At 35.5% G+C, this 13,074-nt stretch overlaps 1 protein-coding gene across 1 annotated transcript; it reads left to right on the top strand.

Annotated features, from left to right (window-relative positions):
• The first annotated feature begins 3,147 nt into the window (after positions 1 to 3,147).
• LOC149147496 (early light-induced protein, chloroplastic-like) lies at positions 3,148 to 3,767 on the top strand. Its single transcript, XM_089441856.1, has 2 exons — positions 3,148 to 3,285; positions 3,474 to 3,767. The coding sequence occupies exons 1-2, from the start codon at positions 3,148 to 3,150 to the stop codon at positions 3,765 to 3,767; spliced, it is 432 nt and encodes a 143-aa protein (XP_089297982.1).
• The last annotated feature ends 9,307 nt before the right edge of the window (positions 3,768 to 13,074 follow it).

Below are 13,074 nucleotides of genomic sequence, written 5' to 3'. Positions count from 1 at the left end.
CAACAAAAGTAGGGTGGTGTTCTCCCGAAAGGGTTTTGAACATGAATACTTGTGTTCTTATGTGTGCATGCTTGTGTTGATGTTTCTCATGGTTATTATGTTTGAGTTTATTATTTCTTTCATATTTAGTTAAGGCAATATTGTGAATGTGCATGGTTATTTGATATTGTGGTAACAATTTAAAATTGATATAAAGGTCATCACTACTGATTCATCCTCCCTCAATACCCAATACATTTCCAACATAATTTTTTTCTTCTTGGTAGTCAGTCAGCAATGCAGAGCCCTAGACCAACTAGTCGGGGAGCATTGTGGAGATTTTCACACACTAAGACCTAAGCCTAACCCCCTCTGAATCAGTTTTTTGGCACACTCTGGTTTTGACCTCGAGATTGTGGAGCTTTTCAAGCTCCCTACAAGGACAAATTACTATTTCTCAATGTAAGTGATCGATGGGGGTTTGTGGAATCCTATCCGAGTGACCCTAAATCTAATTACAATATTTTTTTCCCTATTGCCCAATTGGGCTTAATCTATGTGAGTTAAGTTATAATTAATGTGGACTGTTTCAAGTCTTTCCTTAGTGGTTGTAACCAAGCGCTAGTTTTATTAGGGTGTGAGTGTGTGAATAATGTGTATGTGGATGTGTTTATTAAATCATGTTTTATGATGGCAATGCTACTGAGAAATAAAGTGCATAAAATATAAATAATAGTAAAAATGAATAGTAAAATAACAACAAACTGATGCATGCAATTCTCCACGCAAAAATCTATGAAACGACAAGAACAAATGAGGACAATACAAGCAACCCAAAGAAACGAAAATACCAAAAGATTTAATGCATAAGGGGCTAGGATCTAAGGCTAGCTCTGCTTAAATGATGCAAAAAAATCCAAGAAAAAACATAAGGGAAAATATTGGAAAATAACATAAATCAAATTGTGAAAAGAAGGATGCTCGGGGCGATCCTAAAGAATAAATTCAACACATGTCTCAAAAGGAAACAAATCATTCTAAAAATTACCTAAAAAGGACTACAAAATGATGGCAACAATGCTGGATAACAATGGCTAAATGTTCTGCGCACTAGATTCCTCAACTGAACAAATTGTCTCCAAAATGGAAGAGGTGTACTCTAAACCCTAAGGGGATTTTCCCTTCCTCGAAATGAGAAAACATACTAAGAGACTCTAGGGCTAGGGGTGAAAGGGAGCAAGAAGAAACCCCTCCTGACACACGTGCATAACTGTGGTCGAAATTATGAAAAAAAATTGTAGAAATAGGGGGCACAAGTTTTGACATGTTTAATGTGTCCTCAAGCATAAAAAGGCTCAAAACGTCTGTATGGGGTTCAATATTTTGTCAAAAAAAATGTTCTCCATCCCCAAAGGAATTTCTTCGTAAATTTATTGCAAACAGTGTCATCTCTTGCACGAATGGTACATGTGACCTACAAAAAAGACAAGGAAACCCAACAGAACAAATATTCTTCATTCAAAGAGTAAAACTCCAAAAAAAGAAGTGAAAATTGAGAGAAAGAAAAAATCCTGAAAATTGCTAAAAAATGTCGAAACAACATTCACTAGGGTTCTATATTTTTAAGCTACTCGAGTTGTCATTTGTTAGTATGAAGTTTCTTGGAAGTTGCACCAAAATCCTTCACTTATGTTAATCGTGACATATAACCCTAACAACAAAAATGAATCGTTTTCATTTCTCTTTAGATATGAAAAATAAAATATCAAAACACTACAACAAATAATATCCAAATATAAATGAACATGTACAATAAAATGATATATTTAGAATCCAATGGAAATAGCAGAACTTTGATTCTATTATTGAAAAATAAATTTTTATACATGTGAAGAGAATGTATAGACTTGGATCTAGAGATCCCCCTCTTTTGGATGAGTCCTTTGTGCCCTATGCTTCAGCTATTGATTCAACTCATTGTCTATCAAAGCGTATGTAATGGGTAAGAAGAAATGGTGATGGCCTGAACTAAAGATGGGAACTCAAATCTCACAAGGCGATAATCAGGACGATGAGAATAGTCATGGTGAAGAATGAGGAGAAAACCATATTATTTATAACAAAATATTATGACAGATCTAGATTTAAGATAATAATAAAAAATGTTGGAATAAATCAAGATCTAAAATTATCAAATATCTTTATTTAGAAAATTACTACAAAGATGGATAACATAGACATAGTCCAACTCTAGCCAAATAATTGCACACTTGCGTCCATTGCTATTGGACAAGGAGCTTGCATCTAGAAGAAGGTAAATACTGCAATTTTCATCTTAATTCCAAGCCAAATAAACAGAAGGTAAATACTGCAATTTTCATCGTAATTCCAACCCAAATAAACCTACATACATCACCCATTAGGCCAATTCCTCCATCTTACCCTTCTCCATAATACACAACAAAATAAGTGAGAAAAAAATAAGATTTATAATTCTCATGTATAAACTTATTATTACATAAACTTTGTAAAATTTTAAAAAAATATTCAAATATGGGAAAAGTTGGATAATAAACTGCATTTATTTGCATATAAACCATAAGTAAAATTCTTTACACTAACTAGTTAATCTAATTATGGAAAATCCTTAGGTTTTTTAAACCTTTATTAACTAAAATGCCCACTCCCTATGGACATTCAAAACCTACTCCCACCTCTTACAATAACCCTTTATAAAAAAAGGATAGACGAGGATAGAAATGGTTCAAAACGTGATTTACACGAACTCCTAAATTCTAGCACGAAGTTGAGACTTGCTACAGGTTGAATAATCTACGACGATGGTGATGCCCTATACTATTTCAAGTGCGGTGCGCCAGTTGTTCGAGGATCTACGTCTCAATTTTTATCTAACCACGTGGAAACATAGTCCGAGGAAGAGAAATCTCGACTTGGTTAAGCATTTACTGTTCAATGAATGACGGTAGATTTTTCCCTATGGTCTCCACATCCTTATATATAACACAATAACCAGCCCTGGAGTCTCATAACAGATCAATAGTGGCTATTCTTCTTTAGTTATTTCATATGTTCATTATCTTCTTGTTCTCAAAGTCCATATAAATTAGATTCGTTCTCATACATAGTGTTCATTATTATATTTCGATCATGGCCGCTGTAAATGCATCAATAATGGCGATGAATGGAGCATCTCTCCTTCAACAGAGGCCAGCAGAAAGGTCAACAACCAGCAGGCAGCTTCGAGTAAAATTCATGGTAGGGGTTAGTAATTCTGTCATTGTTTCTGTATCCACGAATAGAAGGTTTTATGTTATTCTATATATAACTTAATTTGGGTCATGTGCATCCACAGTCGGAGTCAAGGTGGTCACCTTCTACCCCTCCTGAGACGGTAAACGATTATGCAAGCGCCAATTTTTACATTAACATGCACTGCACTGAACTGATTTGAATTGACATAAATAATAATTCAGGTGAGCACAAACTTTAAGGACGTGTTTGCTTTCAGTGGGCTAGCCCCAGAAACCATAAATGGGAGACTCGCCATGCTCAGATTCGTCTTAGCTGTCGGGGTGGAGATAGCGAGCGGGAAAGACCTCACCGCCCAATTGGCCAGAGGAGGATTTCCACTGTTTATTGGAAGCGCGGTTCTCTTCACGCTTGCTTCTCTGATACCCATGTTCAAGGGAGTGTCCAAAGAGAGCAAATCACAGGAAATAATGTCTTCTGAGGCAGAGATGTTGTTGTTGTACATGCACGTAAACTAGCTGTGTTGGTGTACATGCACCTAGATTAGCTCCAGTTAACTTATTGCTTGCATGTGGCACATGTACACATTAACATAAGATAAAGCACACTTAGCTTTAGTTATTGCATGTACAACTAAGCTTAACTTAGTTTCTTTTATGCATGTATTCTAAAACTAATATTGTAGAATCAATTTTTATTCTTTTCTCAATTCTTGCTCGCTTCCTTCCTTCTCTTGCAAGATTGTTTATTATTTTGCATATCTAGATCTGTGTATCTCAAAAATCTTACATGGTATCAGAGCACAGGGATTTGTAATCAGTGCACAAGCAATTTTATTTGCAGGTTCAGAAGATTGAAGCAACAACAAAGAATGGAGTCTAAATTGGAGTTTCGACAATCGGCAATTCTCACTCCATATAATTATTTCAAATGGAAGCCAAAGATTCAACTTCATCTCAGAAGTAGAGGCTTATATCGAATAACCATGGAAACGAAAGTTGAACCAACATCGGCAATGGAGAAAACAAGATATTTCAATCGCATGGACGAGGCCTTCGGCATCCTATGTTTATCTATTTCTCCGGAATTGCTATTTCATGTTGAATCATGTTCAACTCCAAATGAAGTATGGAAAATTTTGGAAGGATTGTTTTGGAAAACAGGATGAAATGCAAGGTCACATTCTCGAAAATGAGTTGAACTCATTAGATCCGAGAAACTTTGAGAACATTCAAGATTTTTTCACAAGGTATAAAGCCTTGTTGGTTCAGCTGAAAGGATGCGGGATCGACAAATACAAGCAAGAAAATCAGTTGATTCTTTCCATTTTACCAAAACTTGGTCCAGAGTATGCAGTATTCGTCTCTACATTCCACACAGTCAGATCTGCAACTGGTGCAGCTTGGAAGATGCCCTCACTGGATTCTTTTATTCAGTCTTTGATGCATGAGCAAGATAAGCTCATCAAAATGGGCACACTTAAAAATTCCAAAGCGCATGCACTTACTGTGCATGCAAAAGGAAAGGCAAATTCCAAAGACCATCAGAAAGGAAAAGGGAAGAAGGATCCTGATCCAAGAAAGGGAGGACATCCCAAACCCCTTGATGGATCATCTGGCTCAAAGGAAAGGAAAGGAACGAAAGGGCAATCAATTTGCAATTATTTCCACCGTGGTTTTCATCCTAAATCTGCATGCATGAAGAAGACTATAGATCTTATGGCGCAGACACTCTAGCAACACAATCTTGGAGACCACATTCCTGAGAATGCTAAGAAGAAGTCTAGAGAAAAAGCACCAGATCCAAGAGGTAACGGGCATGCTTTGATTTCTCTTCATTCTGCACCACAAGAATGGATCATCGATTCAGGAGCTTCACATCATATGGCTTCTTCAAAGGAATTCTTTTCTTCTCTACATGCATACTCAGGTCCTCCCATTCTCATGGGGGATAATTCTGCAGTTGCAGCAACTGGACAAGGAAGAGTGCAATTCGAAGATGGAAGTTTTGAAAATGTCTTGCATATTCCAAGGGTTTCTGTGAATCTTCTCTCAGTGTATCAGATGACATACACAGGCAGCAGAAGGAAAGTGGAATTTACCCCAGATTTCGTGAGCATTTATGACATGCAAACCAATTTGAAGATTGTATCTGGCAAGGTAAATGATCAAACTCGTCTGTATACATTTTCTGATTTTGTTCCTCAATCAGATTCTATTTTTCTACTTACGCATGAAAATGAAGAAAGTAGGATTTCGCACGAGAGATTTGGGAACTTGAATTTGAGATCTATGAAACAACTTAGTAAGCAAGGGATGGTCAAAGGATTGCCAACCATTGAATTTTCAGATGGTGTTTGTAATGGATGTGCTCTTGGAAAGCATCCACAAGAAAAATTCGAGAAGGGGCATGCATGGAGAGCCTCTTCACCTTTGGAACTTGTACACAGTGATCTCATGGGTCCATTTCCGATGCTTTCAATGAGCAAAGCAAGATATGTGTTGTCATTTATAGATGATTACACGAGATTCACATGGGTTTACTTCTTGAAACTCAAGTCTGAAGTTTTTCAACATCTAAATATTTTCAAAGTGCATGCGGAAAATCAGTCTGGAAAACGCATCAAAATACTCCGCACAGATAATGGAACGGAATATGTCAACAAAGATATCAAGAATCTTTGTGATGAAGCAGCCATACAGTTGCAGCATACAGTTCCTTACACTCCACAGCAAAATGGCGTGGCTGAAAGGAAAATTTGATCTTTGAAAGAGATGGGTAATTGCATGTTGCATGAAAGATCTCTTCCGTCGAAATTGTGGGCCGAAGCTATTAATTGTGCCTCATACATCCAGAACATATCTCCTCATAAATCTGTTACTGGAAAAACACCTTTTGAGGCTTGGACTAGCATGCAACCTGAAGTTAGTCATTTCCGCATTTTTAGATCTCGAGCATGGGCCCGCATTCCTCCAGAGAAGAGAAAGGCTTTGGAGCCTCAAAGCAAAGCATGCATGTTTGTTGGATATTCTGATGAAGTCAAAGGGTACAAATTGCTTGATATCCACACTGAAGAGCTCTTTATTGAAAGGAGTGTAAAGTTTGATGAAGATATTTCACATGCACCAGTAGATGAACTTGTTACCAAATTTTCATCACCACTCATTGATGAGTATGCAGATGAAACTTCAGACCAGCATTCTGATGAAGATGAGTCTTTTCCTGTGACCCCTATTAGACCACCAATTTTTCAACATCGAGATCATACTTCTGCATGTAATTCGGAAGATTCTCGACCACCTTCAACACAAAAATGGTGCAGCATGAGTGATATCCTTGATGATCCTACCTCTATCCCTCTGTTTGAGGAAGCGCAAGCACTCTTAGCTATGGAGCCATCCATGCCCATGCATGCCTATATGATGCATGGATCTGATCCGCAAACTTATGCAGAAGCAAATGGGCATCCTGAATGGGAAGCCGCCATGGATGAGGAATATAACTCTCTCATTGAGAACCAGACTTGGGATTTGGTTCCGCTACCTTCAAATCGCAAACTTGTGAGATGCAAGTGGGTTTACCGGACCAAGAAAGCATCAAATGGCCAATTTAGTCGATATAAGGCACGATTGGTAGCAAAAGGTTTTCAGCAAGTACATGGTGTTGACTATGATGAAACTTTTGCTCCAGTGGCAAAAATGGATTCCATTCGGCTAGCTCTCTCCATTGCAGCAGCAAGAGGCTGGGAGGTGCATCATATGGATGTGAAGAATGCCTTTCTTCATGGTGATCTCGAGGAGGAAATCTACATGGAGTAGCCACCGGGATACATGCAGAATTCATCTCTGGTATGCAAACTAAAGAAGTCTCTCTATGACCTCAAGCAGGCACCTAGAGCATGGTATGCAAAGATGGATTCTTATTTGTTATCTCAAAATTTTGTACGCTGCAAATCTGATTCCAATGTTTATTTTCTGAAGAAAATTGACTCCTTGTTGATCATAGTACTCTACGTAGATGATCTTTTGATAACGGGTAGTTCATCTTCTGTCATTACTAACGTCAAAACTGCATTGCATAAGCAGTTTTCTATGACAGACATGGGCTTGCTAAATTTCTTCCTTGGACTAGAGATCCATCTTCCTGATTCTGGCATTACCATTTCTCAACCAAAATATGCCAGAGATATTTTGGCACGATTTCACATGAGTGACTGCAAGCCAGCAACCACACCTTTCTTATCAGGGATAAAGCTTGAGAATGGCAAAGACACACCATTGGTTGATTGCACATTGTACCACCAGCTTGTGAGAAGTCTTCTTTATCTGACTCACTCCCATCCTGATCTCTCCTATGCTGTCGGAGCAGTTTCCAGATACATGCAGGATCCCCATGAGTTACACTGGAACGCTGCAAAGCACATCCTTCGATATGTCCACGGGAAAATCACCTATGGGATTCATTATGCAGCCAATTGTTCTTTGAATCTCATCGGGTTCACAGATTCAGACTGGGCTGGCGACACCATTGATCGCAAGTCTACTTCCGGTTATGTACTTAGTTTGGGATCCGGCCCAATTTGTTGGTCAAGTAAGAAGCAGGTTGCCATTGCTTTATCATCAGCAGAGGCCGAGTATAGAGGAGCAGTCAATGCCACTATTTAGGCAATTTGGCTACAACATTTCCTATCTGAGCTTGGGATTAGTGTCCATCATCCAACTGTCATCTGGTGCGATAATCAAAGTACGATGAAGTTCTGCAGAGATCCAGTGCAGCGACAGCAGACCAAACACATCGAGATCCACATGCACTTCATTAGAGAACTCATTCATGATGGGATCATCGATCTTCAGTATTGTCCTAGTTCCGAGCAGATTGCTGACATCTTCACCAAGACTTTCACTGAGCAGAAGTTTGGATTCCTGCGAGATTGTCTTAGGGTGAAGGACACGACTGCCTAGCAGTTGTCTTTTCTCTACTTTTGCATTATATTTTGAGGGGGGTTTTTCTTCCCACTAGATTTTCCCTCTTTCCTCCTTTTTATGCATTGTATATGGGTACCTCAAATGGCCGTGTTGTTGGGACTCATTCATTTTGCATCACACTCACCTAATTTATGCTTAAGGGGGGGTGTTGGTGTACATGCACTTAGACTAGCTGTGTTGGTGTACATGCACCTAGATTAGCTCCAGTTAACTTATTGCTTGCATGTGGCACATGTACACATTAACATAAGATAAAGCACACTTAGCTTTAGTTCGCTTTAGTTATTGCATGTACAACTAAGCTTAACTTAGTTGTTTTTATGTATTTATTCTAAAACTAATATTGTAGAATCAATTTTTATTCTTTTCTCAATTCTTGCTCACTTCCTTCCTTCTCTTGCAAGCTTGTTTATTGTTTTGCAGATCTAGATCTGTGTATCTCAAAAATCTTACAGATGTTGAATGGACGTTTTGCCATGATTGGCCTCGTTGTGCTGGCCTTGACCGAATACCTCAAGGGAGGTCCTCGCATCTCATGATCATCATCAGCTCTGTACCAAACTTCATACCCCTCTTAGTGTAGGTTGTAATCGAACCCAACTTGTATTCACTCTGCTATCACGAGATGGCACTGTAACAAATTGTTTTGGCAGTTTATGATATATTTGACAAGTTCATTCACAATCAATCATATAAATATATTTCTGATCAGTACATCTTTGGCAGAAACTCTGATTACAATTTGGCACGCTAATCTTGAACAGATATTAATTGACACCAACCATTACCAGGTTCCTAACAGGTTGATCTAACTTGGAAGGATAAAAACAAGCATAGCGATCAGTAACACAAACAAACTTTTATTCATTTGGTACTCGTAAATTTCTAAATTCCGTACTAACTAAATATTAATAATTATTCCAAAAATACTAGTAATTATTCCAAAAGTGCAGCGAAAGAACTAAAATTTTTTAAATTGCAAAAATTGTATAAGGAATTTATTAGTACATATATGCCATATGTTATATGTATTTACATATCTAAATTTAAATAGATATTATAAAAAACAATATTTTAGTTTTATAAATTTTTATTATACATTAAGTTGTACATATTTATATATAATTATTTAATATATTTCTCTCTCTCTCTATATATATATATATATAAATTATTTCTATAATTTAGATTATATATATATATATATATATATATATATATATATATATATATATATATATATATATATAAACACTACTTTTGATATATTTTTAACAAAATACTAAAATCATAGAATAACCAATGTTAGAAACAATCATTTAAACTCAATTAAAATGAATGGATTAAAAAATCTATGGTTTATATTATATTATTAATTAATATTATTTTCTAAAAACTAAATAAAATCTATTTATAGTGTATTTTAATCTATATATGAATGAAATGTGGTGATATTTTAATTTCATATTAAATCCCAATTAAAAAACAAATTTGATACATCATTCATAAAATACCCAAAGTAAAAGATAAAAGCATAGTGTGCAAAATTTAAGGAATAAAAAAAGCCATTAAATTACCCCTACCGAAAATTATTTTTTTTAACTAGAATAGTACACATAAAAGAGAGTCAAATATGCTTAAAATCGCGGCCGTCGGTTGAACAAATGTACTTGTATTAGTGCCTGTAGTTTCCATGTCAAATGGCTAGGCATTTGTGTATAATTTTTTTTCGTTTGTCAGGAGTTGTTGTACTCTTGGAAAATGGTAAGCTTTACAGATCAGTTAGATGGCGACACAATTTAGTTATGGGCTTTTATGCTAGTCCCATAGGGATGCACTGCAAGACTTGACAAGCCTCTTTTATGGTTATTTTTATCCTTGTAATCGATGGCTATGTTAGCAAGTCCGGGCATTGAAACTTGAGAATGATTCGGGTGAGAAAATGCCATTCAAAGTAAATATGAATTTATAGTTGGGCGGGACTCTCATGTTCTTGTTAGGGACATAATTCAAACTACTTTAATTCATTATAAATTGTTGTAAATAGCTCAGATCCATTAAAATCAAGCAAGTGAAGGTCTCAGAGGCTTTAGAACCCTTGAGGCCACTTCGTTTCATCACCCACACGTTAGATTTTTTGCAATTACTTGTTGAAATTTTTTCCATTTGATGATGGTAAACATTGTGGAGTCACAAGAGACTTGATTCAAGCTAATGAATGATAATTTTGGATTAAGTTAAGACCTAGTGCATTTGTGATTCCCATGCCCGGATAAATAACAGGTGCATTAAGCATTTGGATAATTAAAAAACACAAATTCATGAAGGCTGCTCGGGAATTTTCTTGTGATTTCCATCTATATTGTTTATGATTCCCATCCCTGGATAAACAATTGGCGGTTTATGTATTCCTCCCTCGACAAATAATGAATATGAGTTCCGTCCATAACTCGTGTTTTCGATATCCCATGCCTTAATATTCCTGTCATTAGTGGTGCATTTGTAATTTCCATTTCTAGGTTTTACAACCTCCTTGCAACTGAATGGTTTTGTGATGTGGAAGGAAGCCTCATTTCGAATACACTCATGGTTAGAAAAAATAGATGAAGCTGTATAGGTTTAAGGATAAATATGCTTTAATTCATAGGTTTAAAGAAAATAAATTGTTCAAAATTGTTGTGACCACTCAGGCCATACCCAAATTCATAACAATTAAGTAGGCATCATCATTATAGGTTGTATACACCAGCACTCAAGCTCAGGCACATATTGAACCTCCACTTCCCCATGAGGAAACCCTAATCTCTATGTGTGCATTATGAGGCATTTTAACTTCACAGGCCACATCAAGTTCCATAGTGTTGTAGTCCTCATTGATAATGGTGGTACTCATATTTTCATTCATAAGAGAGTGGTAGAATAAACCCATTGTTTTTAATACCTAGGACACAAATTTTAAATCATGATCCCCAATTGAGGCATATTTGACAAGTTCATTCACAATCAATCATATAAATATATTTTTGATCAGTACATCTTTGGCAGAAACTCTGATTACAATTTGGCAGGCTAATCTTGAACAGATATTAATTGACACCAAGTGCCAGGTTCCTAACAGGTTGATCTAACTTGGAAGGATAAAAACAAGCATAGCGATCAATAACACAAACAAACTTTTATTCATTTGGTACTCGTAAATTTCTAAATTCCGTACTAACTAAATATTAATAATTATTCCCAAAATACTAGTAATTATTCCAAAAGTGCAGCGAAAGAACTAAAATTTTGTAAATTGCAAGAATTGTATAAGGAATTTATTAGTACATATATGCCATATGTTATATGTATTTACATATCTAAATTTAAATAGATATTATAAAAAATAATATTTTAGTTTTATAAATTTTTATTATACATTAAGTTGTACATATTTATATATAATTATTTAATATATTTCTCTCTCTCTCTCTCTCTATATATATATATAAATTATTTCTATAATTTAGATTATATATATAAACATTAGTTTTGATATATTTTTAACAAAATACTAAAATCATAGAATAACCAATGTTAGAAACAATCATTTAAACTCAATTAAAATGAATGGATTAAAAAATCTATGGTTTATATTATATTATTAATTAATATTATTTTCTAAAAACTAAATAAAATCTATTTATAGTGTATTTTAATTTATATATGAATGAAAAGTGGTGATATTTTAATTTCATATATAATCCCAATTAAAAAACAAATTTGATACATCATTCATAAAATACCCAAAGTAAAAGATAAAAGCATAGTGTGCAAAATTTAAGGAATAAAAAAACCATTAAATTACCCGGACCAAAAATTATTATTTTTTAACTAGAATAGTACACATAAAAGAGAACCAAATATGCTTAAAATCATGGACCTCGGTTGAACAAATGTACTTGTATTAGTGCCTGTAGTTTCCATGTCAAATGGCTAGGCATTTGTGTATAATTTTTTTCGTTTGTCAGGAGTTGTTGTACTCTTGGAAAATGGTAAGCTTTACAGATCAATTAGATGGCCACACAATTTAGTTATGGGCTTTTATGCTAGTCCCATAGGGATGCACTGCAAGACTTGACAAGCCTCTTTTATGGTTATTTTTATCCCTATAATCGATGGCTATGTTAGCAAGTACGGGCATTGAAACTTGAGAGTGATTCAGGTGAGAAAATGCCATTCAAAGTAAATATGAATTTATAGTTGGGCAGGACTCTCATGTTCTTGTTAGGGACATAATTCAAACTACTTTAATTCATTATAAATTGTTGTAAATAGCTCAAATCCATTAAAATCAAGCGAGTGAAGGTCTCAGAGGCTTTAGAACCCTTGAGGCCACTCTGTTTCATCACCCATACGTTAGATTTTTTGCAATTACTTGTTGAAATTTTTTCCATTTGATGATGGTAAACATTATGGAGTTACAAGAGACTTGATTCAAGCTAATGAATGATAATTTTGGATTAAGTTAAGACCTAGTGCATTTGTGATTCCCATGCCTAGATAACTAACAGGTGCATTAAGCATTTGGATAATTAACAAAAACAAATTCATGCAGGATACTGGTGCATTTTCTTGTGATTTTCATCTCTATTGTTTATGATTCCCATCCCTGGATAAACAATTGGCAGTTTATGTATTACTCCCTCAATAAATAATAAATATGAGTTCCATCCATAACTCGTGTTTTCGATATCCCATGCCTTAATATTCCTATCATTAGTGGTGCATTTGTAATTTCCATTTCTAGGCTTTACAACCTCCTTGCAACTGAATAGTTTTGTTACGTGGAAGGAAGCCTAAT

The sequence above is a fragment of the Pinus tabuliformis genome, chromosome 9, assembly GCF_031772625.1.
Source record: "Pinus tabuliformis cultivar Carrire ecotype Pingquan chromosome 9, CPIR1, whole genome shotgun sequence".
Lineage (NCBI taxonomy): Eukaryota > Viridiplantae > Streptophyta > Pinopsida > Pinales > Pinaceae > Pinus > Pinus tabuliformis.
This window is presented reverse-complemented; position numbering and strand designations above follow the sequence as displayed.